The 24,297-nt window shown below is 36.7% G+C and overlaps 1 protein-coding gene across 1 annotated transcript in view; it reads right to left on the bottom strand.

Annotated features, from left to right (window-relative positions):
• The window catches only part of FREM2 (FRAS1 related extracellular matrix 2), a 140,087-nt gene that overhangs the window by 34,212 nt on the left and 81,578 nt on the right, over positions 1-24,297 (bottom strand). The window contains exons 5-10 of the mRNA XM_040584275.1: positions 22,073-22,198; positions 20,908-21,159; positions 4,626-4,775; positions 2,672-2,881; positions 2,220-2,417; positions 62-226 (exon numbers count right to left, since the gene is read on the bottom strand). Of these exons, the coding sequence (XP_040440209.1) occupies positions 62-226; positions 2,220-2,417; positions 2,672-2,881; positions 4,626-4,775; positions 20,908-21,159; positions 22,073-22,198 (1,101 nt within the window). The remainder of the gene's footprint in view (positions 1-61; positions 227-2,219; positions 2,418-2,671; positions 2,882-4,625; positions 4,776-20,907; positions 21,160-22,072; positions 22,199-24,297) is intronic.

Below are 24,297 nucleotides of genomic sequence, written 5' to 3'. Positions count from 1 at the left end.
AATGTTTTTAGAGCACACAAATGGGCTTCCAAAAGCCAATAACAACAAAAAAATTTCTTACTGTCTGCATCATCCCGAATCTTTATCAGCATCTCATTTTGTTCACCAATAGAGGCACCAAATGAAGAATCGCTTCTTGGAGTGCCAAGAACCAGACGTAGTTCTTCCTCTTCTTCATGGAAAGTATCATCCATAAGCACCAGTGTGCAAGGCTTCTCAGTTTCACCTGCAATCATTCTGAAGGTAACATCATGCAGAACTTAGGTGTTCTTTGCTCTATTACAATACTTCTTCCCAAGCTCAAGGAACCACAGACTGCTTCTGCTGGCCAAGGCATCCACCTTGACACTGCATAAGTTAATGGGTAATGACAATAGTGAAAGCAGAATTGGTAATCATTAGCTTTCTATGAAAACTCATTAAAGTGGCATCCACTATTTTGGGACTTCTCAAAGACAATTTTCTATCTGTTATATCCACTTCATGTGTATTGTTCCTTTTGTTTTATCTTAGAATAAAATACTCCTCAGTGACCTCTCCCACAATGTGCATTTAAAAAAAAAAAAAAAAACTTGCACGAGGAAACAGAGTAATAGAAACTAGCAATAATAATGGTAATTTTGTCCTGAAGTTGTTCAGTCTCTTTTGACTGGACACTCTCCAACTGTGTGGACCTTCACTTATTTAATTTGATTTTAGTATCTTTTAAACTCCCATTGATTCCAAGCAACAAAGATTATTGCCTTAAAAATGCTTTGGAGTTGCAGAATACTCAGTTTGAACACTCACAAATTAATGTGTCTAGACTTACTAGATGTTCAGAGACTGGGAAATAGGCCTTGTCTTAGGTCTTCTACAAGATCAGCAAGAGTTATGAGTGGTGCACAGTGTCTGGCTCCAAGTGTCAGGCTTAGTGGGCTCATCATCACGAGAATGACTCCTACTTCGCCGACAAAAGGAACAGCATAGGATATGAAAGAGGTCAATTTACAGTATTTTTTCATCATTACACATGCAACTATGATCCAAGCTCTTCAAGAAGAACCAGACCAGGATACTGACTGTGTTCATTCTCTGAGGTGGGTTTTTTCCCCCTATAGAAAATAAATTATCCATTAGGAGGAGAAAAAAATTTTTCAAAATATTTATCCTGCTCATTGTTACATGTGAAATGTGAAAACTACTGAAACTGCCACATATTAAACATGCCTAAGAAGCTTATGGAAACAAGATACGATCGTGGCAGATCTCTTTTTGCTACTTGTCTTAATGGAGAAATGGTAGAGTGACACTCAAAAAAAATGAGGAAAATCACTTCCTAAGGGGTCCAGATCCATTAATTGTAACAAGTTGGACTCTATCCTGCCTGGTTGCACAGAAACAATGGCAAAGTTATAGAGTACATGACAGCGCTGAAAGCTGAGGCCATCTCCAAATAAAGATAGATGGAACAACTCACTTTACTAGAGAACTATCATACATATCTACAGAAATATGAAGGTCGTCATTTCTGTGATAAGGGCATACCAAGGATTTCATGCTGATGACAGAACTTGCTTAGGGCTTGTAAAAATATTATCTGTGTGTAAACTTAAAAGACTAAACTGTTCTGCACAAATAGAAGGAATCAGGTAATATTCTTTCAAGGCAGGAACATCTGACTTATTTGTATTTAGTCTCTGATGTGAAATATTAAGTATCTGATATTAGTGAATTGCCTTAGGAAAACTTTGGTGGAAAAAAAAAGTTCAAACAGAAATTACAAAGCTGTATCCCTGTTGAAAGACCTATTACTTACTTCAGTGAAAGTCAAATGTATTTACCAGAAATCTGCTTAACAAAGAGCAGAGCTTCTGAAGTTTCCTTTCTCACAGCAGGTCTGCGCTTCCATTACTGTGTTACACTGAACCTGCTTTTACTATCAAAAAAATCCTGGCACTCAGGCTGAACCTATATGAGATTATGTCCCTCCCTTTGGTTCCTATTGATGATCCCTCTATGTCAGAAGTGAAGCAAAAAGAGACAACAATTTGTGCACTCTGCCCATTGTGTACAGAAAAAAGCTTGGTTTTCCAGAGTGGTCTTTTTGGCAGTACTTTGTGAGAAGACACAATTAAAATGAAAGAAAACAAACAAACAAAGGAAAGGAAAGCAAAGCAATGCAAAGCAAAACAAAACATGCTAGACTCAAAGCTTCTAAAATAAGATCAAAAGCTTACCAGGAAGGAATGTGATGATGGAACTGTCAGTATTAGGACGTTCTTCAAAGTCCATCATTACCTGAGCTGAACCTTGCCTTGTATAGCACCTCACAGTGGATGTGTATCGGATATCCCCACTCCTATATATCATGGCAGAAATCTGTCCATCATTTTCATTGCCTACATATACAGATTCCTTAAACTGCATCTTAGGCACTGGGAAGAAAAACGTAAAAAGAATGTGTATAATTGCAAAAGTTATCATATCTTTCCTCCATTATTTCAAATTTGATATCTTACATTGCGCAGGATACATAAAATAAGCAGCCAGACAGCAAATTGCATCGTCTGTAGCTGAAAGAGGTAGACTTGCTGGTTTTGGTGTGATTCAAAAGGAAAAGTGCTATTTGTGTACTGCAGTCATTGATCTCCTGCAGAAATGTGAAAAGGCAAAAAAAAATATTACTCACAGTCAGACAGTGAGTCATTAATGAAGATGGTGGCCTTGCTGGGTTCTCCAAGGGCAGCGTTCATGGGCATCCTTAGCACAAGCTCAAACTTCTCAGTTCCTTCTAACACCGGTTGCCCAAGATCATCCAGAATTACCACACGAAATGTCTGCATATGGACTCCAGGGGAAAAATCCAAATTACGACTGATGCCTACATAATCTACTCCAGCTACCAAAGGAAAAGAGATTAAAAAGTATTAAATTAATAAATAACATTACCTGCAATGAAAAATAAAAACATCTATCATTACACAGTTAATTGTAAGCAAATATATAGGGTTTTTTATATACTGTTTTAGAATTTGCCAAATTCTGGCAGTCATGTAAAGCAAAAAGCTCTTTTGACCAATATAAGTTGGACTATACAATAAAACAAGTCAATATTAAGCTATAAATCTTAAGAACTGTTCAGAGGAGTTGTGTAAAACAAAGTGAATGGGAAATAAAAGAATCAAATTCTCCTCAGACCATGTCTGGTGAGGTCTGGCACCTTAATGTTAAAGGCAGACTGATCTGGGTTTGGTTTGCTTTTATGTTTTGTTTTGTTTTGTTTTGAGCAAAGCAAAACAATCCATAAAAAGCCAGTAAGAAAGCAAACAAACCAAGATACTGACTAAAACGTGACACACTGTCTCAGAACCAAAGCATTAAAGTTATCTAGGATTTTAATGAAGGACTGAGTTTTAATAGTTTTAATGTTCATTTTTTGGGGGGAGAATAAGCAGCAAAGCTGTTTAAACAAAGCTTTGGGGAGAAATGGTTTCACTGAAATTGAAATAAGGTTTGGAACTCTGTGAATTTAACGAAATATGGCAAGATTAAAGGCCATTATCAGGTGGGCACTTGCCTGGGGTCCCTGCTGATCTACCCCAGAGCTAAGCCTCTAACACAGGATGCCAGGACTGGCAGCTCAGTGCAGCAGAATCATTGCAGAACTGTGTAAGACCAAGAACCAGGTTTATGGTTTTACAGCCATGTCAGAGCTTTCAGGCTGTAACCAACAGGCAAGACAGTCCAAGAGGTGTGCCATTTCCAGTTTTAAATCTAGAGGTCCTAGCAAAATGAATTATGATTCTTACTGTATGGAAATATTTTTTCCCCCAGAAATAAAATAACTTAAATATTCAGGATGAGATAAAGACATCAGATCATATAAAGCAAGTTCAGAAGTGAAGTAATCTTATCTTTTTTTCAGACTTCATAATTTTCTTTTTCATGAGAAATAGGTTTATCATATAAGTTATGTCTGATACGTATATAAGATGATTAGATATTCCTGAAATAACAGTAAAGTTTTACATAATTTTAGCTAAAAATTAGTTGAGAAGCTAAACTCTACTGTTCAGTTACACTCAGAATAAGCATCTAAGGAAGATAATTTTTATGCTGTCTTTATATAAATGTCTTAGGCACATTGTCATATGTGAAAAGTAAAAAAAAAACCCTACATAACACTTGATTCTGCAAAGGTTCTGTTGAAGCATCACTGAACCACACAGCCATAGAAATTCTCTTGCTGAACAGGATACTAGATAGCAATTTCTCATTGCCTAGAGTAAAAATGAGAGGAGCAAACTCTGCATGCTGCCAGTGATTATAACTCTGTGCCCTCAGTATGCTGTTGAGGCAAATAATGAACTGCTTTCGTGGGATAGTGTTTTATATGAGGATTTGAAGGCATTTCTCTTAGTGCTGTATTTAATGACAGTACAGTTTATTTATAACAGTTTATAAAATTTTACAGTTGCTCCTACTCCTGTTTTGAGACAAAACTGGTAACAATTTGTACTAAGATCTGCTAAGACCAAGAAACAAATAATTTCACCTTATGCAGTTGAATCTATATCAAGACCAAATGCACTAGCACTTTTTGTTGTTACGTATTATGAAACTAGAGCAAAACAATAACTTACCCTCTGCAGTTACTGGCTCAGATTTGCGAGACCTCACTGTAACGGAGGCAGATTTAGACAGATCAGTTCCAGTCCTCCAGACACGTACCTCAATATGGCCAGCACTCTCATCAACGTAGTATTCATCATTTCCAAAGTAGAATGCTGGTTCTGGGGGAAAGAGAAATAATGTTTATAAATGTTTCTTTACCTTACATTGAAGGTAATGAGTATCAAATCCACATTAGACAATGGGGAGCACTTAACTCTTCTCAGTAAGTGAAATACAGCCTTTTATTAAGGGTTAGAATTTTTCTAGGCATTTTTGGCTTCTTTTCAAGTATTGGTTTGCCTGTTTCAAGACAGCAATTGTTGTATCAGCACTGTGTTCTTTTTCTTGCCTCCTACATTTTCAACTTTGTGTGTCAGCAGTCATGAATCTGTGTACAAACCCAAATGTGTTATCTCATTAAACTTATTTGAGTCCTGTGCACAAGCCAGAAAATTCCTTGCATTTTTCAATTTGGTGCAAGCAGACAGAGGTGAATATAGATAATGAAACCTTAAGTTGAATGTTCTCATGGATTCCTGTAGCTAAACCCAGACTGGAACATGATATATATCTGAAGCTGCTTTTGGAAAAAAATTCCAGCTAGCCAAAGGGGCAAATACTTAGTTCCCCCACATCCAGCATTTAAAACAAAATCAATCTTATTTCATGTAAGCTGTAACATGAATAGTATTATATCTTAATATTTAAGTTCCACAGTCCATGAGAAAAAAGAGCAAAAAAGCAAAGGAGGTTAAGTGTTATCCCACTCAACAGACATATTGTTTATCGTCATGTTTTCCTCCCTTTTTCAGTTTTTCTACCTATAGCAATTTCACAAAGTAAACAGGCTTAATAACATAGCCCAACTTCATCCTGGATATATATTAGGTCTCCTTTTCTACCTCTTCCATTTCTGTTTCAAACATGCAAGAGTAAGCACACACAGGCAATGCCTCAGTTTTCCCGTTATGCAGCGGAAATCATACCTACTCTCCCCAACGGCTGGGATGTAATTTAAAGATGTACACAAGTTCTTTTTGTATTTAAGCAAAATTTTCTTATGTTGCTTAGTGAGAACTTATTATAATCATGAGGTTACATTATCATAAATGTGCTTGAAAATGCCATACAGCATGTGGCCAACTCAAATTAAGTTGACAAAGATCACAGCAGTTAATCAGTGCTCTATCAGTGGCACTATGAATACTTCCCCTTCCTGAAGCATAGAAAAAAAAATCAAAGAAAATGACTGGAAAATTTTATCATTCTACAGAGCTATGACTAGAATACATAAAAGGTACAACTTACCCAAAGGAGGAGACATAGATCCTTTTTAATGGTAAGTGAAATTTGGGCCATCATTTCCATGATTCAAATTTTCTTAAGATTATATGTATGTTGAAAAATCTATGACTTCTATTATCATGGAACAAATGCTTTGGAATTAAAGAACCTGCTTTGGACTACAGCTGAGCTCAATAAAGCAAAATATTGTGAAGACATTGTATCTTGAAGGTTTTGGAGAAGCTTGTAGGATAATCAGACAAAATATCTACGTGTTTCTGAAGTACTTGAGGCCAATCTGACTGACTACACAGTGTATGGCAACAACCTCCTCTGTAGTAGATTGCTTATTTATTTTTATAGAAAATTGAACAAATTGAAATAGGAATTTAATTAAAACTAACCAGAAGTAATATAGTTAGTTATTAGTAAGCCAAAACTTAATCTGAGAAGTGAGCAGTTAATAAATATTTTGGAATTGCATTCATGAGTTAAATTGGAAGTTTTGGAGAACATAATTTTCTCTTCTGCTTTCAAGATTTTTCCTGTATTTCACAACTGCCAAAGCAAGCAAAAAGCAAACACCGCCCCCCCCCCCCCCCCCCCCCCGGCCCCCCACCCTTAGATATTCCACATCAGTGAAACAAATCCAGCAGCCTTCTTATTTATCTGCTAAAACCAAAATCATGGGTTTTAACAAATTGATGGAATTGAATGTATTTACCGGAAAATAGTTCAGACTCATAGACCTGCTTGAGCATTATCAAGGACATCAGCCTTTGCAGGATGAAAGACAAACTTGGTAAATGTATAACTTTGGTAGATGAAAAGGTTTTCAGTTCCAAGTTAAATTTTTTTTATTCAACATTATGTGTATTTAAATGTGCATGTGTGTTTGAGTGCACAGGCATACAAACATCAGTCTTACATTATTTGCCTATAGGGACTGGTTGCCAGAAACATTTTTAACAGATGAATAGGATACACTCTCTGGACCTTTTTGTATAATTACTATTAATTTTGATGACAGTTCTACTTGCAGAGATACTGCAGAACTGGATATTAGATCTGCAAAGAAATACGCCATTTCAGACATACAACAATCTTCTAAAATTCTCAAGATGGACAAAGACTCATCCAGCCTCTGGAGGTTAAAAATACACAATGCCTACCAAATGGTGATGAATGTGACAACAGCTAGATAAAGGCTGCTAAAAATATTATCAAATCTAATAAATTTCATTTCTTAATCAATTATTCTTAAAGTTTAACACTCTTCCCCAAGTCTAATCTCATTCTTATAACCATATTCACTCTATATTTATGTCCCAGTGGTTCTGGAATTAGATCTGGACTCATTTTAAACATTTAAGTGAGAGGTACTCACACCCACAGCCTGCTTGCTCTCAGTTTGCAAGGACAAAGATATGCCATTACAGAGAATTCCAGTATAATAAACATACAGAATGAGGTGGAGTGGTTCAGCCACTGCAGTGAAAAAAATTTTAGGAGATCTGGAAGAATCCTCTTCTGCTCACTGACTACCCAGGGAACATAAATGATCTGCCTTAAGCTAGATGGAAGGTATAAAAGAAAATTTATATTTCTTGCAGTGTTATCCTAATGCTTTATTTACTGCTGCTGCAGAAGAATCTCTGTGCACTGTTTATTCCTGTAGTCACAACCGAACGCAAAAATGCCTAAACCCTCAGTTAGCTTGCCTTGTATTCCAGAGTGAGGGTTTCACACTTTTTGAGGCTTGTATCTTCAATGAAAGACACATTCTGCATGGTTACCCATCCTAGGAAACAAATCCTTACAAATGTTTTGTAAGTTCATTTCCTGTAAGCTGTGTTAGTAGCTCCCCAGGGGAAGTAGCAAAGCCAAGGTACTAACAGGGAAAGCATTGTCTTTCTCAGGTCATGGCTGGCAAACACTCTGCTCAATGACTGCAGGCTCACTTACGGCAGTTCTTTAATCTAGTAATCACCCTGAAGAGAGACCACTGCAAATTTAATGGTTCCTTTTACAGAAATAAGAGGAAGGTTTTTTTTTAAAGTTTTTTTGTTCAGACCCACAGATTTCACTGGCATGAAGTTACAATAATCAGAGGAGAAAGGTTAGGAGCTTTAGTCCCAGGTTTCTTGGCACAGAAATGAAATCTTTGTCTTGCCTTTGTGCTTATACAGTCAGGAGCACAGATCAACTACAGCACTAGTCAGTCCCCAAGCAGGAAAACAAACACACTTCTCATACTGTCAGAAATAGCTCTATCTTTGAATATACATTACAAAATCAATGCAATAGCACACACACACACAAAAAATATTTCCAAGGAAGCTTTTGTTTTTAAATGGTATCCTTACAATCTGCTTTAGAAGGACATGGCAAAAGAGTAGGTTGGTTATAGGATATGTAAGGTGCCATAATCGTTTGGGCTGCCCATGCAAATAATCTATGAGGTGGGCTATTTAGGACAAACACAAAAGAACAGACTTGTCTTGCTGCCACCTTGATAAGCCTTAATACTAAAGTGTTTTTCGGTGATACAAGCTTCCAGTGAGAGATACGTATATATATGTATATCATCTCAGAAAGAGACAAATAATAGAAGAAAACAGACCTTCCACTCAGACATATTTAGACATTGGAACTTGAAACAGTCATTACAACTGAACTCATGGTTGATCTTTTCTAGTGGTGTTAAACCATTTATTCCTGTAAGCTTTTGCCAATGTTATGATGTGATCATTGTGAGTTGCCAGAGCTAGCAGAAATCTGTTGTAGTAATGCAGAAGGTGCAAAACAGGGCTTTGTAAACCTACTAACTTGTTCTGGTACAGTCTAGATATGCTAGTGCAATGCTGAGTCCAAATTAATGAGCCCTGGTGGTTGACACAGCTAATTAGCTTGAACATAACAACAGACAAACAAGGCCAGATTTCCTCTGGATCTGATCTGATTCATAAATCCCTACACAATGCTTACTTGCATTTCAGTATCACAGTTAGCATTAAATGACTGAGCTGCTGAGTCAATAACAAAGAGACTCCATCCTTCTGAACGTGAAGTGGGTGGGTTGTAGAGAGACCAGTTAAGAACAAGAGTTCCATTAAATGTGAGAAGGAAGAGGCATTTACTATTTAATAGCAGTAAAGGTCAACTTCTGTAATCTTTCTCATATATGCATATTAATGGGAACAAAGTATAAGCTCAGAAAAACTCCCTTACAAAAAGTTTATATTATAATATTATCAAAGAGGACTTTTAACATTTGAAACTAGGTAGCACTATTCTACAGCTATATACACATCCTTGAACCTATGCAAGCAACTAGGCTTGCCTTTAGCACAATGAATTTAATTTGCTAAGTCATTTATTTTTGCTGAATGCTGTAGAAGCAGAGGTCAAGATTACAGTCAGAGCTTAGTTCTGGAGCAGGTACCTATTGTGCAAATGCCAATAGCTTTTTATTTGATGTGGTCAAAACAGATTACTTTCAAATTCATATGTTGCAAAAAAGAAAAGTTAACTTTCATCTTCTTAGCACTGTTGTCATAACTTTTGCAATCAAAAAGTAAATTCACCTCAGAATCAAAGTTAGTAGTTGCAGCCAAAATGCCACACACATTATCTGAAGCAAATAACATCTACATTTCCATTTGTCTCAACAGCTCATTTCTGTCTAGCAACCTACAATGATTTTTTAAATGATAATGCAAACATTACAACAGGTAAAAGGACAGACTCAAATTAATGCAACCCTTACCAAACTCAGTTCTACTCTGTAAGAAAAATACACATTTTTTAAATATAGAAAGTCAATGCCTTACATTGACTGGACTGTTTTCATCACTGAATTACTCTTATTTTATGCAGCTTAACCCCATAATTTCAGTAAAGTAACACCATGTGAATCAAGATCTATAACTGCTATGAACAACATTATGTATGATTTATTTTTAATTAATTTATGATACAAACTAAGTCAGTACAGACTTTTATATTTTAACTCATCCTTTATGTTAAAGTGCATCCATGCTTCAGTTCCTTTACACACAGTACCATCACAAGCAGCACCTGCCTAGCAGGTCTGGAAGCCATATCTAACCTGTCTGCTACATGAATAAGTAAAACTTAAATGTGAGCAAAGTAGCACAGTAAAGGAAGTATACTACAGCCCTAGCTGCAAGACTAAGGATGGCAGTAAGATGGCCACAGCGATACCCTATATCTGACCACGTACTCTTCCCTTCTTGTCTGTCCCATCTGTACTACAAGGACAGCCTGCAGCATAGTTTGCAGCCTGAAGAACTGAGATAAATCTAATTTTGCTTAACATCAAGTTGCAATTCATAATGGTTCAGTAATAACTAGATGGGCTACAGAGAATTTCTGAACCATGGAATAAAGACATCTGAGTGCATGAAGCCATTCTGTAGCTCAACTCGTTCAAGATGCGTGCCTTTAAACTGAAAATGGATTTTTCAACAATTAGTTAACTATTATGTACAAGACAGTAATGAATGGTCTTACATTGTCTCCCAGCTATAACTGGCAGTTCAGGAGGAAGACTAATGTGTGAGCTTGACTATTATAAGTGACCTTCTCTTGGACACAACTCATATACCTTTGTTGGTTTGCTGAGAAACATTGCTAACTTTCCAAAATACTAAATTCATATATATGTGAACTAACATATATGTGAAAGTATTTATTGACAGAAATAGTACTGTTATGATCCTTGCACGCACCCTCAGATTATAACATACAGACCTTGATACCACTGAAACTATCACAGGTGTCAGAGGAGCTTCAATGTGCAGAGTCTGAGGACAGGACCAAAGTTTATCAAGCTCCAATCATTTGCCCAAACTATTCCAGAATTCAGATAATTGCCACATTTACCAATGCAAATAAAAATATAAAGACTATTAGCTGAAGAAACAAACACTTTGGAATTTGAGGAAATACTCAAATGTGATGGTACTGCCTGCAGCAACCGTCTGATATTCACATACCTTTTTCATACTGGCTAGACCTCCCACAGAGCATGAAACCAACTCAGATTCTTCTACATGTTCTATTTTTTAAAAGAATGAGATTATTTTTATGTAAGACACCCAGGAAATGGGATCAGTAACAAATTCTCAACAAACTGATGAAACAGAGGCAGGCTGATAAATGGCAAGGCTTGGCAGTAGTATCTAAATATACCACACACAAGGTACCTCACAAGGAGGCCAAGCATGAAGGAGCTCACAGTCAATGATTCATACATGAGATAAGAAATGATGACTCCTACAGACAGAAATAGTTGGAGAAGCTGAGCCGCATTTTAGAAATCAGGCTACATGAAGATATAGCATGTAGCCATTTCTAAATGTTTTTCACATTTTAATTGAGTGATTAGTTTACTATTGGCCCTTGCAGAAAAAGCAGTGTGTAGAAATGGTCTGAGGGTAGTAAGTCTATTTGCAAAAACAGTTTTTCTGAGAAGAATATTTTCAGGTTTTCTCTTCAAATCATGTTCTTAACTCCTAAAGTTATATCTAGAAACACAACCACCAAATCACAATAGATCATTCTATGAATATTTTCTTTATAGTATCTTGTAACATCACACACTGAAATCATGGCCCTGATCTCTAAGGTTTTAAGGCTTGAAGTCATAGTGATGACAATCATATTTTCTCCCCAGCTGAGATTTCCACTGGTTGGGTAGTTGTATTAGTAAGGCTTTTGAATGATAAATAAGTGTTCTGTTGTTTGGTAAGGAGAGCTGATAGGAAGATGTCGAGGAAATTGTGGAGACTGAATAGCAAAGATAGAAAAGACAGAAAACCTGGACCTTCCAAAACATAAAAGCAAATGCATGCTGAAAATGGGTGAGCTCCTTATGCAACGAAAGCTATTAGACTTTGAGAAAAAAGATATAACAAGATTCTAAATGTCAAAATAAATCCAAATTGTGCATTTTCTGAGACTAATTTTTCATAGAATCACAGAAGAGTTTGGGTCAGAAAGGGACCTTTAAAGAGCACCTAGTTCAACTCCCCCTGCCATGGACAGAGACAGATTTCATTATACCAGGTTACACAAAGCCCTGTGCAGCCTGACTTTGAACACATCCACTGATCCACAACCTCTCTGGGCAACTGTTCCTGTGTCTCATCACCCTCATCATAAAAATTTCTTCCTTATGTTCAATTAAATCTGCCCTCTTTCAGTTTAAAACCATTGCCCCTTGTCCTGTCACTACAGGTCTTGCTTAAAAGCCTCTCTTCAACTTTCTCATAAGCCCTGACTATATAATGAGAGGCCACCACAAGGTCTCCCCAGAGCCTTCTCTTCTCCAGGTTAAACCCAACTCAGCCTTTCTTCACAGGAGAGGTGTTCCAGCCCTCTGAACATTTTTGTGGCCCTTCCCTGGACCCATTCTAACAGATCCATGTCCTTCCTGTGCTGAGGAGCCCAGAGCTGGATGCAGTATTCCAGGTAGGGCCTCACAAGAACAGAGAAAAGGGGAGAATCACATCCCTTGACTGGCTGGCCACACTTCTTTTGATGCAGTCCAGAATACAATCGGCTTCCTGGGCTGCAAAGCGCATGTTGCTGGCTCGTGTCCAATTTTTCATCCACCAGTACCCTCAAGTCCTTCTGTGCAAGGGGGGATACCATACATCCCCCAGTCTGTACTGATATTGACAATTACCCCAACTCAGATGCAAGGCCTTTTACTTGGCCTTGTTGAACTTCATGAGGTTCACATGGGCCCCCTCCTCAAGCCTGTCAAGGTCCCTCTGGATGACACCCCTTCCCTCAAGCCTATCAACTGTGCCACTCAGCATGGTGTTACCTGCAGATTTGTTGATGGTGCACTAAATTGCACTGTCTATGTCATTCATGAAGATATTGAATACCATTGGTCCCAGTACAGACCCTTGAGGAACACCACTCATTAGTGGTTTCTGTTTGGACATAGAAACATCGAGGGTAACTATTCAGACATGCCCATCCAGCTAATTTCTTATCCATCTAACGGTCCATCCAACAAACTTGTATCTCTTCAATTTAGAGGCAAGAATATTGAGGGGGACTGTATCAAAGGCCTTGAAGAAGTCTAGGTAGATGACGTCTGTAGCACTTTGTCCACTAATGCAGTCACTCCACCATAAAAGGCCACTAGATTAGTGAGGCATGATTTGTCCTTGATGAAGGCATGCTGGCTGTCTCTAATCTCTTCCCTATTTTCTGTATGTTTCTACATATCTTCCAGAAGGATCTGTTCCATGATCTTACTAGGCACAGAAGTGAGTCTGTTAAATTAATTTTAACCAAATGAATTACAAATCTGAATCTTATCAAAGCATCAAATGTGTTTGGTTTCATTAAAGAATAAATGAAGAAGGGAGGCACTATTATCATAACTATCCTGACTACATATGGTGCATAGAAGAGGAATAGCATAACCAAGAAATTAAAAAAAATGCTATGTTTTCCAGGTGGCTGTGGTATTTCTGTATCATTTCTGGCACAGCTTGTACCACATTTTTTTAAAGAAAATTATGATTCTATCTATTCTTGTGGATAGTTAATAAATCTGTTCTTCTGCCTATATGCATACACACACCCTTCTGGCTTGGAGACATCTTAACCCTATCACAAAATAGACTAAGAAAGACAGTGCTCCAATTCTGACTTTAGATTTTTAAACTTTTACTGTTCAGTCACAATGTTATCTTGAATTTGCTTAACCAGCAGAAACAATTTCTTACAGGCTTTTTGCCCACATATAATTTAGCCCACTGAGTTCTGAGAAGAAAAATATGCAAGAGATCTTCCACACTCCCTTTACAGGAGCTAATGTTGAGAATGGAACTTGGCAGAGAAGAGAGAACAGAAGTGAAAATAGAGCAACAGCCAGACTTATCACACAAGCAGAGCTCTAATGACAGAAAATATGCTCTGCTGTATGTTAAAAGTTCTTGAATTCTCTCTTTTGGTCTTCTAACCTCATTGGTGTGGGAGGGAAGAGAAAAGAGTTGCCTGACAGACAGTAATGTGAGATAACAACTAAGGTAATCCTTTAAGGATTTACACATTCAAAAGGAAAATCAATGTCATTAAAGCCCAGTGGGGTACACTGGTTACTCTGTTGTTCAGTATCTTTTGGATCTTCAAAGACTGATGAGTGAAGTGTTAGTATAAGCAGCTTCAGAGGAAGCAAGATGATCTGCAAAAAAAACCTTAGGAAAACAATGCACCAAGATGTTCCACAGAACTTGATTATCCACATGTTAAATACACAACACTAAATTCACTCCCTACAATCACAAGCAACCAAGAACAAATGATAAATTTAGAATGGTTTGCTAGGCATTCAATACATTTTCAAATATAATAAATATTAATATTTATTTATATCTATAATAAATATAAGACCTGCAGTACAAATAACAAAGCCATGAAAAAATAAAACATGCTACAGGAAGACTGGAGAGAGAAAGATGTTCAATATACTCTTGAGTGAACTGTCATAAAACAACGATCCATTAGGCTCTGGAAAACAACGTCAGTAACATAAGAATGCTATTTCATTTAACTCATTCTATATTTAACAGAAAGTATCAATTTTCTACAGTTCCTGTAAATTTGTACCTTCTGCTTATCAACTATTTTATGTGCTTTGAGTACAAAACTCAAAAGCTGTTTCCCACATTTCCACACTTTGCTAGAAATACTGCTACAATTCACACAGAAATGTAATAATGCGTATGTCAGCTAACCGTTTCAGAACCTACAGCAGTGAAGACTTAGAGATACACTGCTTTGCCAGCTGAGTCCTCTATAGTAAAGGAGTCATCTGAAAGAGATGTGACAAAGTACGGTAAGCAGGTCATGAGGAGCCCAGATCATAAAGTTGGACTATATACCTAGTTATTAAGCAGCCAACTGAATATGAGATTAATCTAATATTTGTAGTTCATGTATATAATGTATGAGTTTGCACCTGCAGACACACACATGTAATAAACTGCCAGCAACAGATAATGTTGGAAAAGTAAATCATAAATGTGCCTGGTTGCCTCTATAGGATGTCCTACTGTAAGATATGACAATAATTTATTTCTGTGACAGACATCAAACAGGGACTTTCCAAATTCTTTAAGGCTATCACCATAAATTGAACATTTTTCACTGTGTTGAACTGGTGATAATTAGACACTATAAGTAAAGAAAACTGGGAGTATAACATGTGTCATAAATTGGCTGTCTTCCACCTTTTCCCTTGATTAGTTGCCAGTCTGGCCACCTGCCATAGACTGGTGAAAGGGGAGGGGTCACACAGAGATTTTACCTAATGAGAGGACAAAAGAAGCTAAAAGCTGCACAGAAGTGCCAGAGGCATCAGTCCCACCAGCACAGTAAAAATAGAAAAGGAAGGAAGTAGTCAAAGGTGGATGTATAGAGGAAAAAAGAACAACTATCTCACTATTTTAGTTATCTCCAGAGAACGGTGATGGATACTTTGCCAAATTATGACTCCATTCTTTAATATAACAATGGGCATGCTATGCCTATAGTGTTCAGGTTGTAACTAAAATTGGACAAATAGACCAGCAGATATTAATCACTGAGATCAACCACCCAGACATTCAGTTTAAGGTTATGGCATACTTATTTTCAGAAAGAAAAAGACACATTTGATTGCCTGCCTTGGAGGCCAGTGGAAACAATGAGATTCCAGATAATCTTGTGAGATAAGGATGTCTCTCTAACAATGTTACTAATAGAATATTTAATTATCATCAGCTTGAAATTTGGCTCAGTAGATTTAGTTGACACTGTATGTCTACTGGGAGCCAATGCAAAGCATAGCTTTATGTCGCCTTGCACTGTAGACTTTCTGCCTCTTTTCAGGCTATTGGTAGTAAACATTAACATAGACTTTACTACTCCAAGCAAGCTGGACAAGTGCTAGTGGCTACTGATTTCCAGAACATAGTCTAAGGTTTTCCAAAGCTTAATTAACTGTAGGGGGAGTGACAGTAAGTGTTTTAAAGAAATCTCCAGAGGACTAAATAATTAATCTGTTCTGTTTGATCTCTAACACTGGCTTTCCATGTTATCATACCATGATCGTACCATCATCCAGTTTACTCAGCTGTAAAATATTCCCAGATAGTGCTATCCTTTCCCCTGTCATGTGGATGATATGAGTGATCGATTCTGTTGAGTAGGTATAAAGAAAATGGTAAGCAAACCTCTGACATAAACCTGAGTCCATTGCTTTCCCAGCCCTGATGTAGAAATGTCCAGAAGTCTGAACGGCTGCTTGCCCATCTAATGTGAATGTAGTGGAACAAATGTATTTAATGTACTTCCTGCTGTGAACAGCATGAGGCTTCAACAATTCCACTAAGGCAAGATGACTGTCAGCCTGGCTGTGAGGCTGGGTGCTCTCATGGCAACACTAAATACGGTATCATGGAATTAAAATCACATGGGAAGATAGCCACTGACACAAAACTTGATGCAAACAAAATAATTGTAAGCATTCTCCTCTTAGCTACGAAATTCCAGCTCTGCATTCATCACACCTCTTCTCTTCTGGTTTCCAAATGTGACTACAAACCAAGAGTTTAAAATTTGCCCGTGATACAAAACAGAGTAAGTAAAAAAAAGAGTCCAAACAGCAGCCTGGCCGTCAAAACAGTTGACTGTGAGAGCAGAGTTTCACTTCAAGACTGTTGCAAGGACTAAAGCACATTTTGTATTGGACTTATTGCACACAAGACAGCGACACTGTTGGAGTTAGAACCAAATTACAGGCTGCTCATTCCCAGATGAACTAACAAAAGAGTTTGGTCTCATTTTTTTTCTTAATATATGTGAAATTATTTCAGCCACGGCTTCAGTTAGAAAAACAAAGAACACTTCTAGGCTGACCTTGCTGAGTTGCTAAGTGCCTGGGGATTAAGGTATTTCCATGGAAGACTGGAGTCTAAACTCCAGGATACCTCTCTCCAAGGAGAATGAAAAGTGCACAGTAACCTTATCTTCCTTTTCCTAGATGCACAATATTGATCTATTATGTAAAGTGCCTCCTCCAAATGAACTTTATGCTGAACTCTGTGCTCTCCATGCAGGATAGGTATGTCCTTCCTGAGCCAATCAAGTGACCTCAAATCCTTCAGGGATTTCTGTTGATCCCCCAAATCCTTGATGTGCATGCAGACAAGTAGTTGAGCCCACCAATTCCGGCTAGATTTAGAAACAGAAGTCCACATTTGCATGGAAAATGGTTGGGTATTTTTGTCTGATTCTGGACTTCATCTTGAACATCTAAATACCTAGTGAAACACTCTCAAGCATTCATTTCTTTAGATTTCAGCTAGATTATTTTCAATTTTTCTTTAGAAATCATAATTATATTATGAAGCAGGAATAGCTACGTATGTTTTTGTTGTTTAATGGCATTTCAAAGTAGGAGCTGTTTTAACAAAAAATTAGAAAAAAATCTTTCCTTCATGCCCAGTAGTGCTTATCACTTTGGGTTGAATGGCAAGTTAAATTTCTAAGGCTAGGGTTTATAGGTACTGTCAGAAATCAATGTATTCAGATGCACCAGATATTCACAGTGATTGATCTCAACAGTTCAGATACTTCTAGGATGTGATGGTTCCTGGGAGTACATCTGTCTTTAACTATATTAACTATAGAAGGACCCCAGCATAGCCTGCTTGAATGAGATGGCTAATATTGAGTGAGATTACTGCTACCCCAAAAATGGATGATTAGCATAGGTCTTTCCCCTGAATGCTTTTCTTGTAGTGATTCATGGTTAGTGAATATCACCTCTGACTCAAACAGATCCATGTTTTTATTTTTTAGTGCTTAAACTGTAGTGACGTGTAAGTTTGAATCCAAGATCTCCAGGCATAATTTACTTTGCTGTGTATTTCACTAACTTAATCCTTTTCCTCTTTTCTACCTGTCTTCAGCTTCAGGACCTATCAGGAAAAGTCCCTTCCGAATTAAGAAATGTCCCAACAGCAGCACTAATTTTAAAATCACCTTTCACAATATAAAAATATACCTGTGCATGGTCTACATACTATGTTTTTTGTTTTGTTTTTTTGTCCCAGGTTTTGCTTTGGCAGCACAGCACTACTGTATAATCCCCAATTAAAGTATTCGGTTGCCAGGAATTTAATATACTCTGGTTCACTACAAAGTTGAGCACACCTCTTTTATTTTTTGTTTATTGTCATGATTGTATAGCAACTCAGCTATTTTAGTTAGACCCTAAGGGCCTTTCTAGAAATAAAAGAAGAAAAGACTTTGATGATAGGTACTGAAGGTGAATGTTTCCTAATTAACTTGCATTGAATGCCAGAGGAGATAAGGTAATGTTGGTTGTGCTGATTTGACTTCCATAGGAAAGATCTCATGTAGTGTTATTAAACTTTGACCTTTGCTGTTTGTATCTTTTGACCTGAAGAAGTCCATGCATAATGTTAATCCTGTCACAGGACTTGGAGAAATCACAACTTAATGACATGCTGTGACATTTGTCCAAAGAAGCTTTGTTAAATAGAAGATGAATTTAAACAATGAGAAAAATATATCAGTAGATATGAAGCAAAGAAGTTAAAGTGAACTAAAGAATTTAGTATGACATTACAATAGCTCATAGGCTATTATACATGTGCTAAAGTTTTAACCCATCTCTATCTGAGGCATTTTCTGAATTAAATTTTGTTGTTAAAAGCTGAAGAAAATGCTTTTTATTTCACATAAACACATTTACATTTATTAAAATTAATGTTGTGCACTGAAAATAATAACCAATGCTTCTTAAAATTCCCTGCTTATTATGCAGAATTTTAATCATGACTGCCAAAGTGTTAAATTGCTCACACATTACACAAATACGTGTGTGTGTATATACACAATCTGAAAGAAACATACACATATATATTTCTTTCTCTGTGTGGAGACATAAATAGATATGTAAGGTATACCGTAATTTATCTACTCTGTAGCCTGTACTCTGCATTTTATAGAACAGGCAGCACGACAGATCTTAGATGAAAAAAGACACATACTGACTTTTCTGTTATTGTGCATTATGGTTTTGTGAAAAATAAATTCATTTTCATGTTTTCTAAATTCATTCTCGTGTTTTCTAGTGGCAGTGTTAAAACAAAGGAGATTTCCCTAATATGTTGTGGGAGTCTCATAAACAGTTAAGTTCTACACTATGTTGTGATTGATTAACTTTCATAATTTCTTATTCAAAGTCAGTCAAGGTTACAGCTATAATGATTGTATAAGTCCAGGAATGATAATCTTATTTTAAATGCTAAAAACAGTATCTAAAAGTGTTCCCTCCCAGGAAATAAGGTTCTACTGAAGATAGACACTGTAATTGCAGCTTCAGTTCTCTTTTAAACAGTCTCTTTGAGAAACATTCTCCCCATCCCAAACTTTCCATATATATTTTAAGCGCTCAGAACACTTTCAAAAGCTGGGTAATCATCTGCTTCATGGATACATTTTTTTATACCTACTCTCCCAATATTTTGTATTCTGCTATCTACAAACAGTAAAGTTCATGAATTCTTCAAAATTATTCAAAAAATCAAACTGTTGCAAAAAACCTATACAAACCCGTATTTGCCATCACAGCAAAGTCAGATAAACATATTTCTATTTCAGCTTGCATTCGATATATGATCTGTTACAAGAAGTGTTACTTCAAACTTTTGTATTCGTTAATGATATATGATTATCCAAATACTTCACAGAGAAAACAAAGTCACCTCTGTCACAGGATTACATGTGAGAAATTTCAGGCAGACTGAGTATTTATGATGCAATTAGATGGGTGTCAACTTCCTGCCTTTAAGAGCTGCCTTTTATACTCTTAACTAGGGAGAAATCACTGTGCTGATAATAAATGTCTATCTTGGCATAAGACTTTCAAAGATATAATTCCTCACATTTAGGCTTCAGGAAATATGACAGTGTCACAATAGATGGTTTATGGCCTCACAGAGAGGACTAAAATAGCTTATCCGTATTCCTTTCACAGAGTTTCCAGTTGATATGTCAGCTTCTAAACTCCATGCACAAATAGGGCAATTGTGCCAGGAAGCCTTTTTGCTACCACTCCTAGAAAGAAGAAAGTTGCACCACCCATGCTAGGGACACTGAAGGAGACACTTGAGGCTGCAGTAGTATTTACATGAATTTTTGAAAGCAGTTGGTGACACAGTGTGCTGATTCTACTGTTCCTTAGTCACAGACCTCTCTAATCACAAATAGAAATGTTCTTTTCAATGCAACATATCAAAGCTATCGACCACTTGAACAAAGGACATCATTTGGTCAGCATGTCCTTACTGAGGCAATTGCTAAAACAACATTACTGACTTTTGATAATTCGCTTTACTAAAAAGACCAAGGCAGCTACATGGACACTTCTAGGCAGAAAGTTAAATGCAGTATCAAATCAGAAGGACTATAGCTTGCCTCTTAGCAGCTGCTATATGGCTTCTAGTCCATTGGGGATTCTCATATGGCCCTTTGGAAAGTAATGCAATGGGCCTGAAGGCTTGTGGACATAACCTCAGAATCACACATAAAAAGATGCCCATGAAAGGTGATTTTTTGGATTACATCTGCTACTGTGATAGGGAAAGGTGCATCTCCTCACTCCCAATCACTGCTTGTGTGACTTTCTCAAACCATAAAATACCAATACTAGACACTTTAAAAAACCCGCATTGCTTTCTAATAGTATTTTCAAATCTCAAGATGGAAGCAGCATGTGTTTTAACCAACAGGAAGAAGTGCAAAAATCCAATTTCTACATGCCGATTTGAATATGATATTGATACTATTTGTAGTTTCTGTCTGGAACTGGGAATATCACTTTGTTAAATGATGTCTTACCATCATCCTTGTCGGGTACAATGGTAATTCGAGTGCTTGGGAATTCTGCACCAACTCTACCACCCATTGGCATGCTCAGCAAAACATCAAAGGTCTCAGCCTCTTCATACAAGGAATCATCTATGATGACAATCCGACACATTTTTTCTCGTTCGTCTTTGTCAAAACGTAGAATGCTGTTGTGATCCTCAGGCCTGGATATGTAGTCGGAGTAAGAAAGTACAGAGGTTGGGGCAGTGCCAGATGCTGTTCCTGTGGCATAAAAGGAAAACAGTCACTATACATACCATGGTTACAATGATCTCCTCACAGAGGCTGAATCTTATTTCATTACCTTTTAATTTCTGTTTACTTTTACATTACAAGATGGGCTGAAACCTTTGACCAGGCTACATTTCTGAGATCCCTGGACAAACTTCTTCTGTATATAATGCAATGCAAGCACATGCTCCTCAAATGAATTTCCAGTTTTCCAGTCGAAGGAATATTGTAGTCTATCACAAAAGACACTGACAAAGGAGACCTAGTGAGGATTAACAACTAACTCCCTTTGTATATTTTACCCAGTGAAGATATCGGTGGACCAGAAATTATCTATACAGCTAGAATTTGATGAAAACAAATTATTTTGATTCCAGATCACCTCACCAAAAATGTTGCTTCAGCTGTCCAGATGAAAAAAAATAGTAAAAGCACAGTTATGCTTACTAGAGACCCCATGCTCTGTGTGGATTTAATTAATAGGAGATTGAAACATAGAGGAAGGAGAAGCACAGCAATTAAGCACTATTATATTGTAACTTTTTTTTAACGATACAAACAAATAAAGGATATCCGTGGCAATCACTGCAGTGCTTTCAGTTCTCATCACTTCCAGATATATGGGGCTGCATATAAAAATTTTGCAAAAAGATAAAGAACACAGATTCTCTTCATCTCCTAACAAATGGCAGAAATTTGCAACATGATAGTTTCTCATCTGTATTCAATAATAATCCAAGACAGATTGAAAAAATGAATACATTTCTAGCTGAGACTGAAGATATTTAGATGAAAATGTAATTAACTGTTATAAACAATTTTATTACACGATATATAGAACAATTCTTTTTCCTTTCTGTCTCCCATTTTTGCCTTTTTTTTGTTCTATAGTAGATTCTGTTACCATGTTGTGTGTAGCAGATAACCATCAGTTCCTGGCTCACATCTCCACTTCTTCTGACTGGAATGAATAATTCACCAACATCTTCTTCAATAGTATAGGTGGACTGAGGAATAAAGACTGTTGATTCTGCAAAGAACAGACATATTTATTTATTTATGTAGATTTATGGCCTCATAAAGTCACCTATAAAATACCTAGGAGCATTTTAGCGTATTCTGAAGTGCAACAAATAACTTGTATTTATCAGCAATAGTGCTAAATTTTAAGAAAAACTTGGAGGGTGAGAGAAGTAGAGTTTCTTAGTCTTTCAGAAATGGAAAACAAAATCAGATCACTAGGTCTGAATTCACAAGTCCTTATTAAGTAGTCTCTAATCTGACTAATTTACTTATCTAGGGTTAATTGTGCAAGATAGTGTTTGGAGAATTTGTCCACAAGGTATATATTTTTCTCATTTCCATGGTATTTCTTTATTAACAGTTAATCACAGAAGTATCAGTAGTATAGCTCACACACAGGCAGTGGTTCTGCAAGGCCATTCATTAACTTACTACATCAGGATAACTGAAAATCATTTGGCATTGAGGATGCAAGATGGAGCTCCTGCTATCTCACTCTAACTTGGACACTTGATTTGAATCGGCTACACATCTACTCCTGTTTTACTCAAAGGAGACCTAGCCAATACAGTCAGCGAAGTCTAGAGAGCAATCTCACCCTAAAATTTATTGGACCAAAGAATGTCAGATGTGTTTTTCAGGGAAAGAAACACTAAAATGAATTTTAAACTCTTCATTATTTTATATTCATATAATCATATTGCTGTTTTATGCTGTTACTGGGATTCAGGATCCATTTTGTTCTTATTCTCTCAAAAACTCAAGAACAAAAGGTGGCTATGCATATGATTATAAAGCACCTTTACAGTTTCATTAATATGACTGCAACCCAAACAGAATGTAATTCTGTATAATATTAAATCAAGTGGTATCAGCTGACTGCACAAAGCAATTCTTTCCAATATTTCAGAGTACTTTGGCAAACAATTTTCTGAAAATTGTCAGGTGATTTCTTTGAAAACATGTTCCAGGTTTTATTTATCCAATTGGAAAATACTAGCAGCATGACTTAAGGTCAAAAGACTGCCTTAAAAATGCTGTAATTCAGGTTTGATAAGATCTAGACACTTTCACTATTCCAGCAAGTCAAATATTCAATGTGAATAAAAACAATTCCCTACCTTTTTCTTTTAAAGTAAAACAAGATGTAACACCCAAACCCCCCATTTTGTTAATTTTATTTCTCCCTTTAGAATTAAGTTGACAAAATGAAAAACTCTATCCTAAAAAAAAAAAAAAGAGAAAAAAAAAAAAAAGGCAGCAACCTGATTTCTGTTTTCTGTCTCCTATTATCCTATTAGGAGTAAAATGACACTAAAAAACTTGAACTGACCTTATGAACAACATAAAAGCTCAGAGGAGAATGATGTAGATAATGTCAGCTAGTGTAAGAAAACACATCCTTATGCAATCTCTTTTTGGAATAAAACATTAACTGATGTCCCATACACCAAGGGCTGGTACAGCTTTCCAAACAAGCTCACTGTTTTGGAACTAAGACTACACCATTCAAATAAATGAATTTGAAAATAATTTTCACTGGAAGCAGAATAAAAGTTTTGATGGTTTCTATACAGTTAGCAGCTGAACTTGTACCTACCCTGTGCTCTAAAAGACGATTAGGAAACCTAGTCCTTCCCCTCAAAATTCTCTTTATATTCCTTCCTGTAGATATTACTTGATTTGCAGTTGTGCATTCAATTTTCTCCTGCGCAACTTCACTTTATGTATAGTTACTACAAATTCTCTGGGACTGTGAAAACTTTATCTTAATATAAGAAATAGAAAAAACTATCATTGGCATTAAGAAGACTCAGATAACTATCTTGAGTTGTGCTATCTCACTGATCATAGAAAAGACAGATGTAACACATTTTCAAGTAATTTCATACATACTACTTTTCAAGTTAAGCACTATTTTTCTCAGTGGCTAAATATGGATGATGATCATATAACCTCTAGTTTAACTTGCGCTATGAACTAAGAAACCTCTGACAGTTTTCCTGCGCAGTCCTCTTCAAATGTTAATCAGGGAAGACCACATAAAAGAAGCTGTTAGAGTCATCCAATACTTGAAAGATTCCTTAAGGACAGTTTTGTGTGACC

This window comes from Falco naumanni, chromosome 2 (assembly GCF_017639655.2).
Source record: "Falco naumanni isolate bFalNau1 chromosome 2, bFalNau1.pat, whole genome shotgun sequence".
Classification (NCBI taxonomy): domain Eukaryota; kingdom Metazoa; phylum Chordata; class Aves; order Falconiformes; family Falconidae; genus Falco; species Falco naumanni.
The sequence above is the reverse complement of the archived record's forward strand: the minus strand, read 5'-3'. Positions and strand labels throughout refer to the sequence as shown.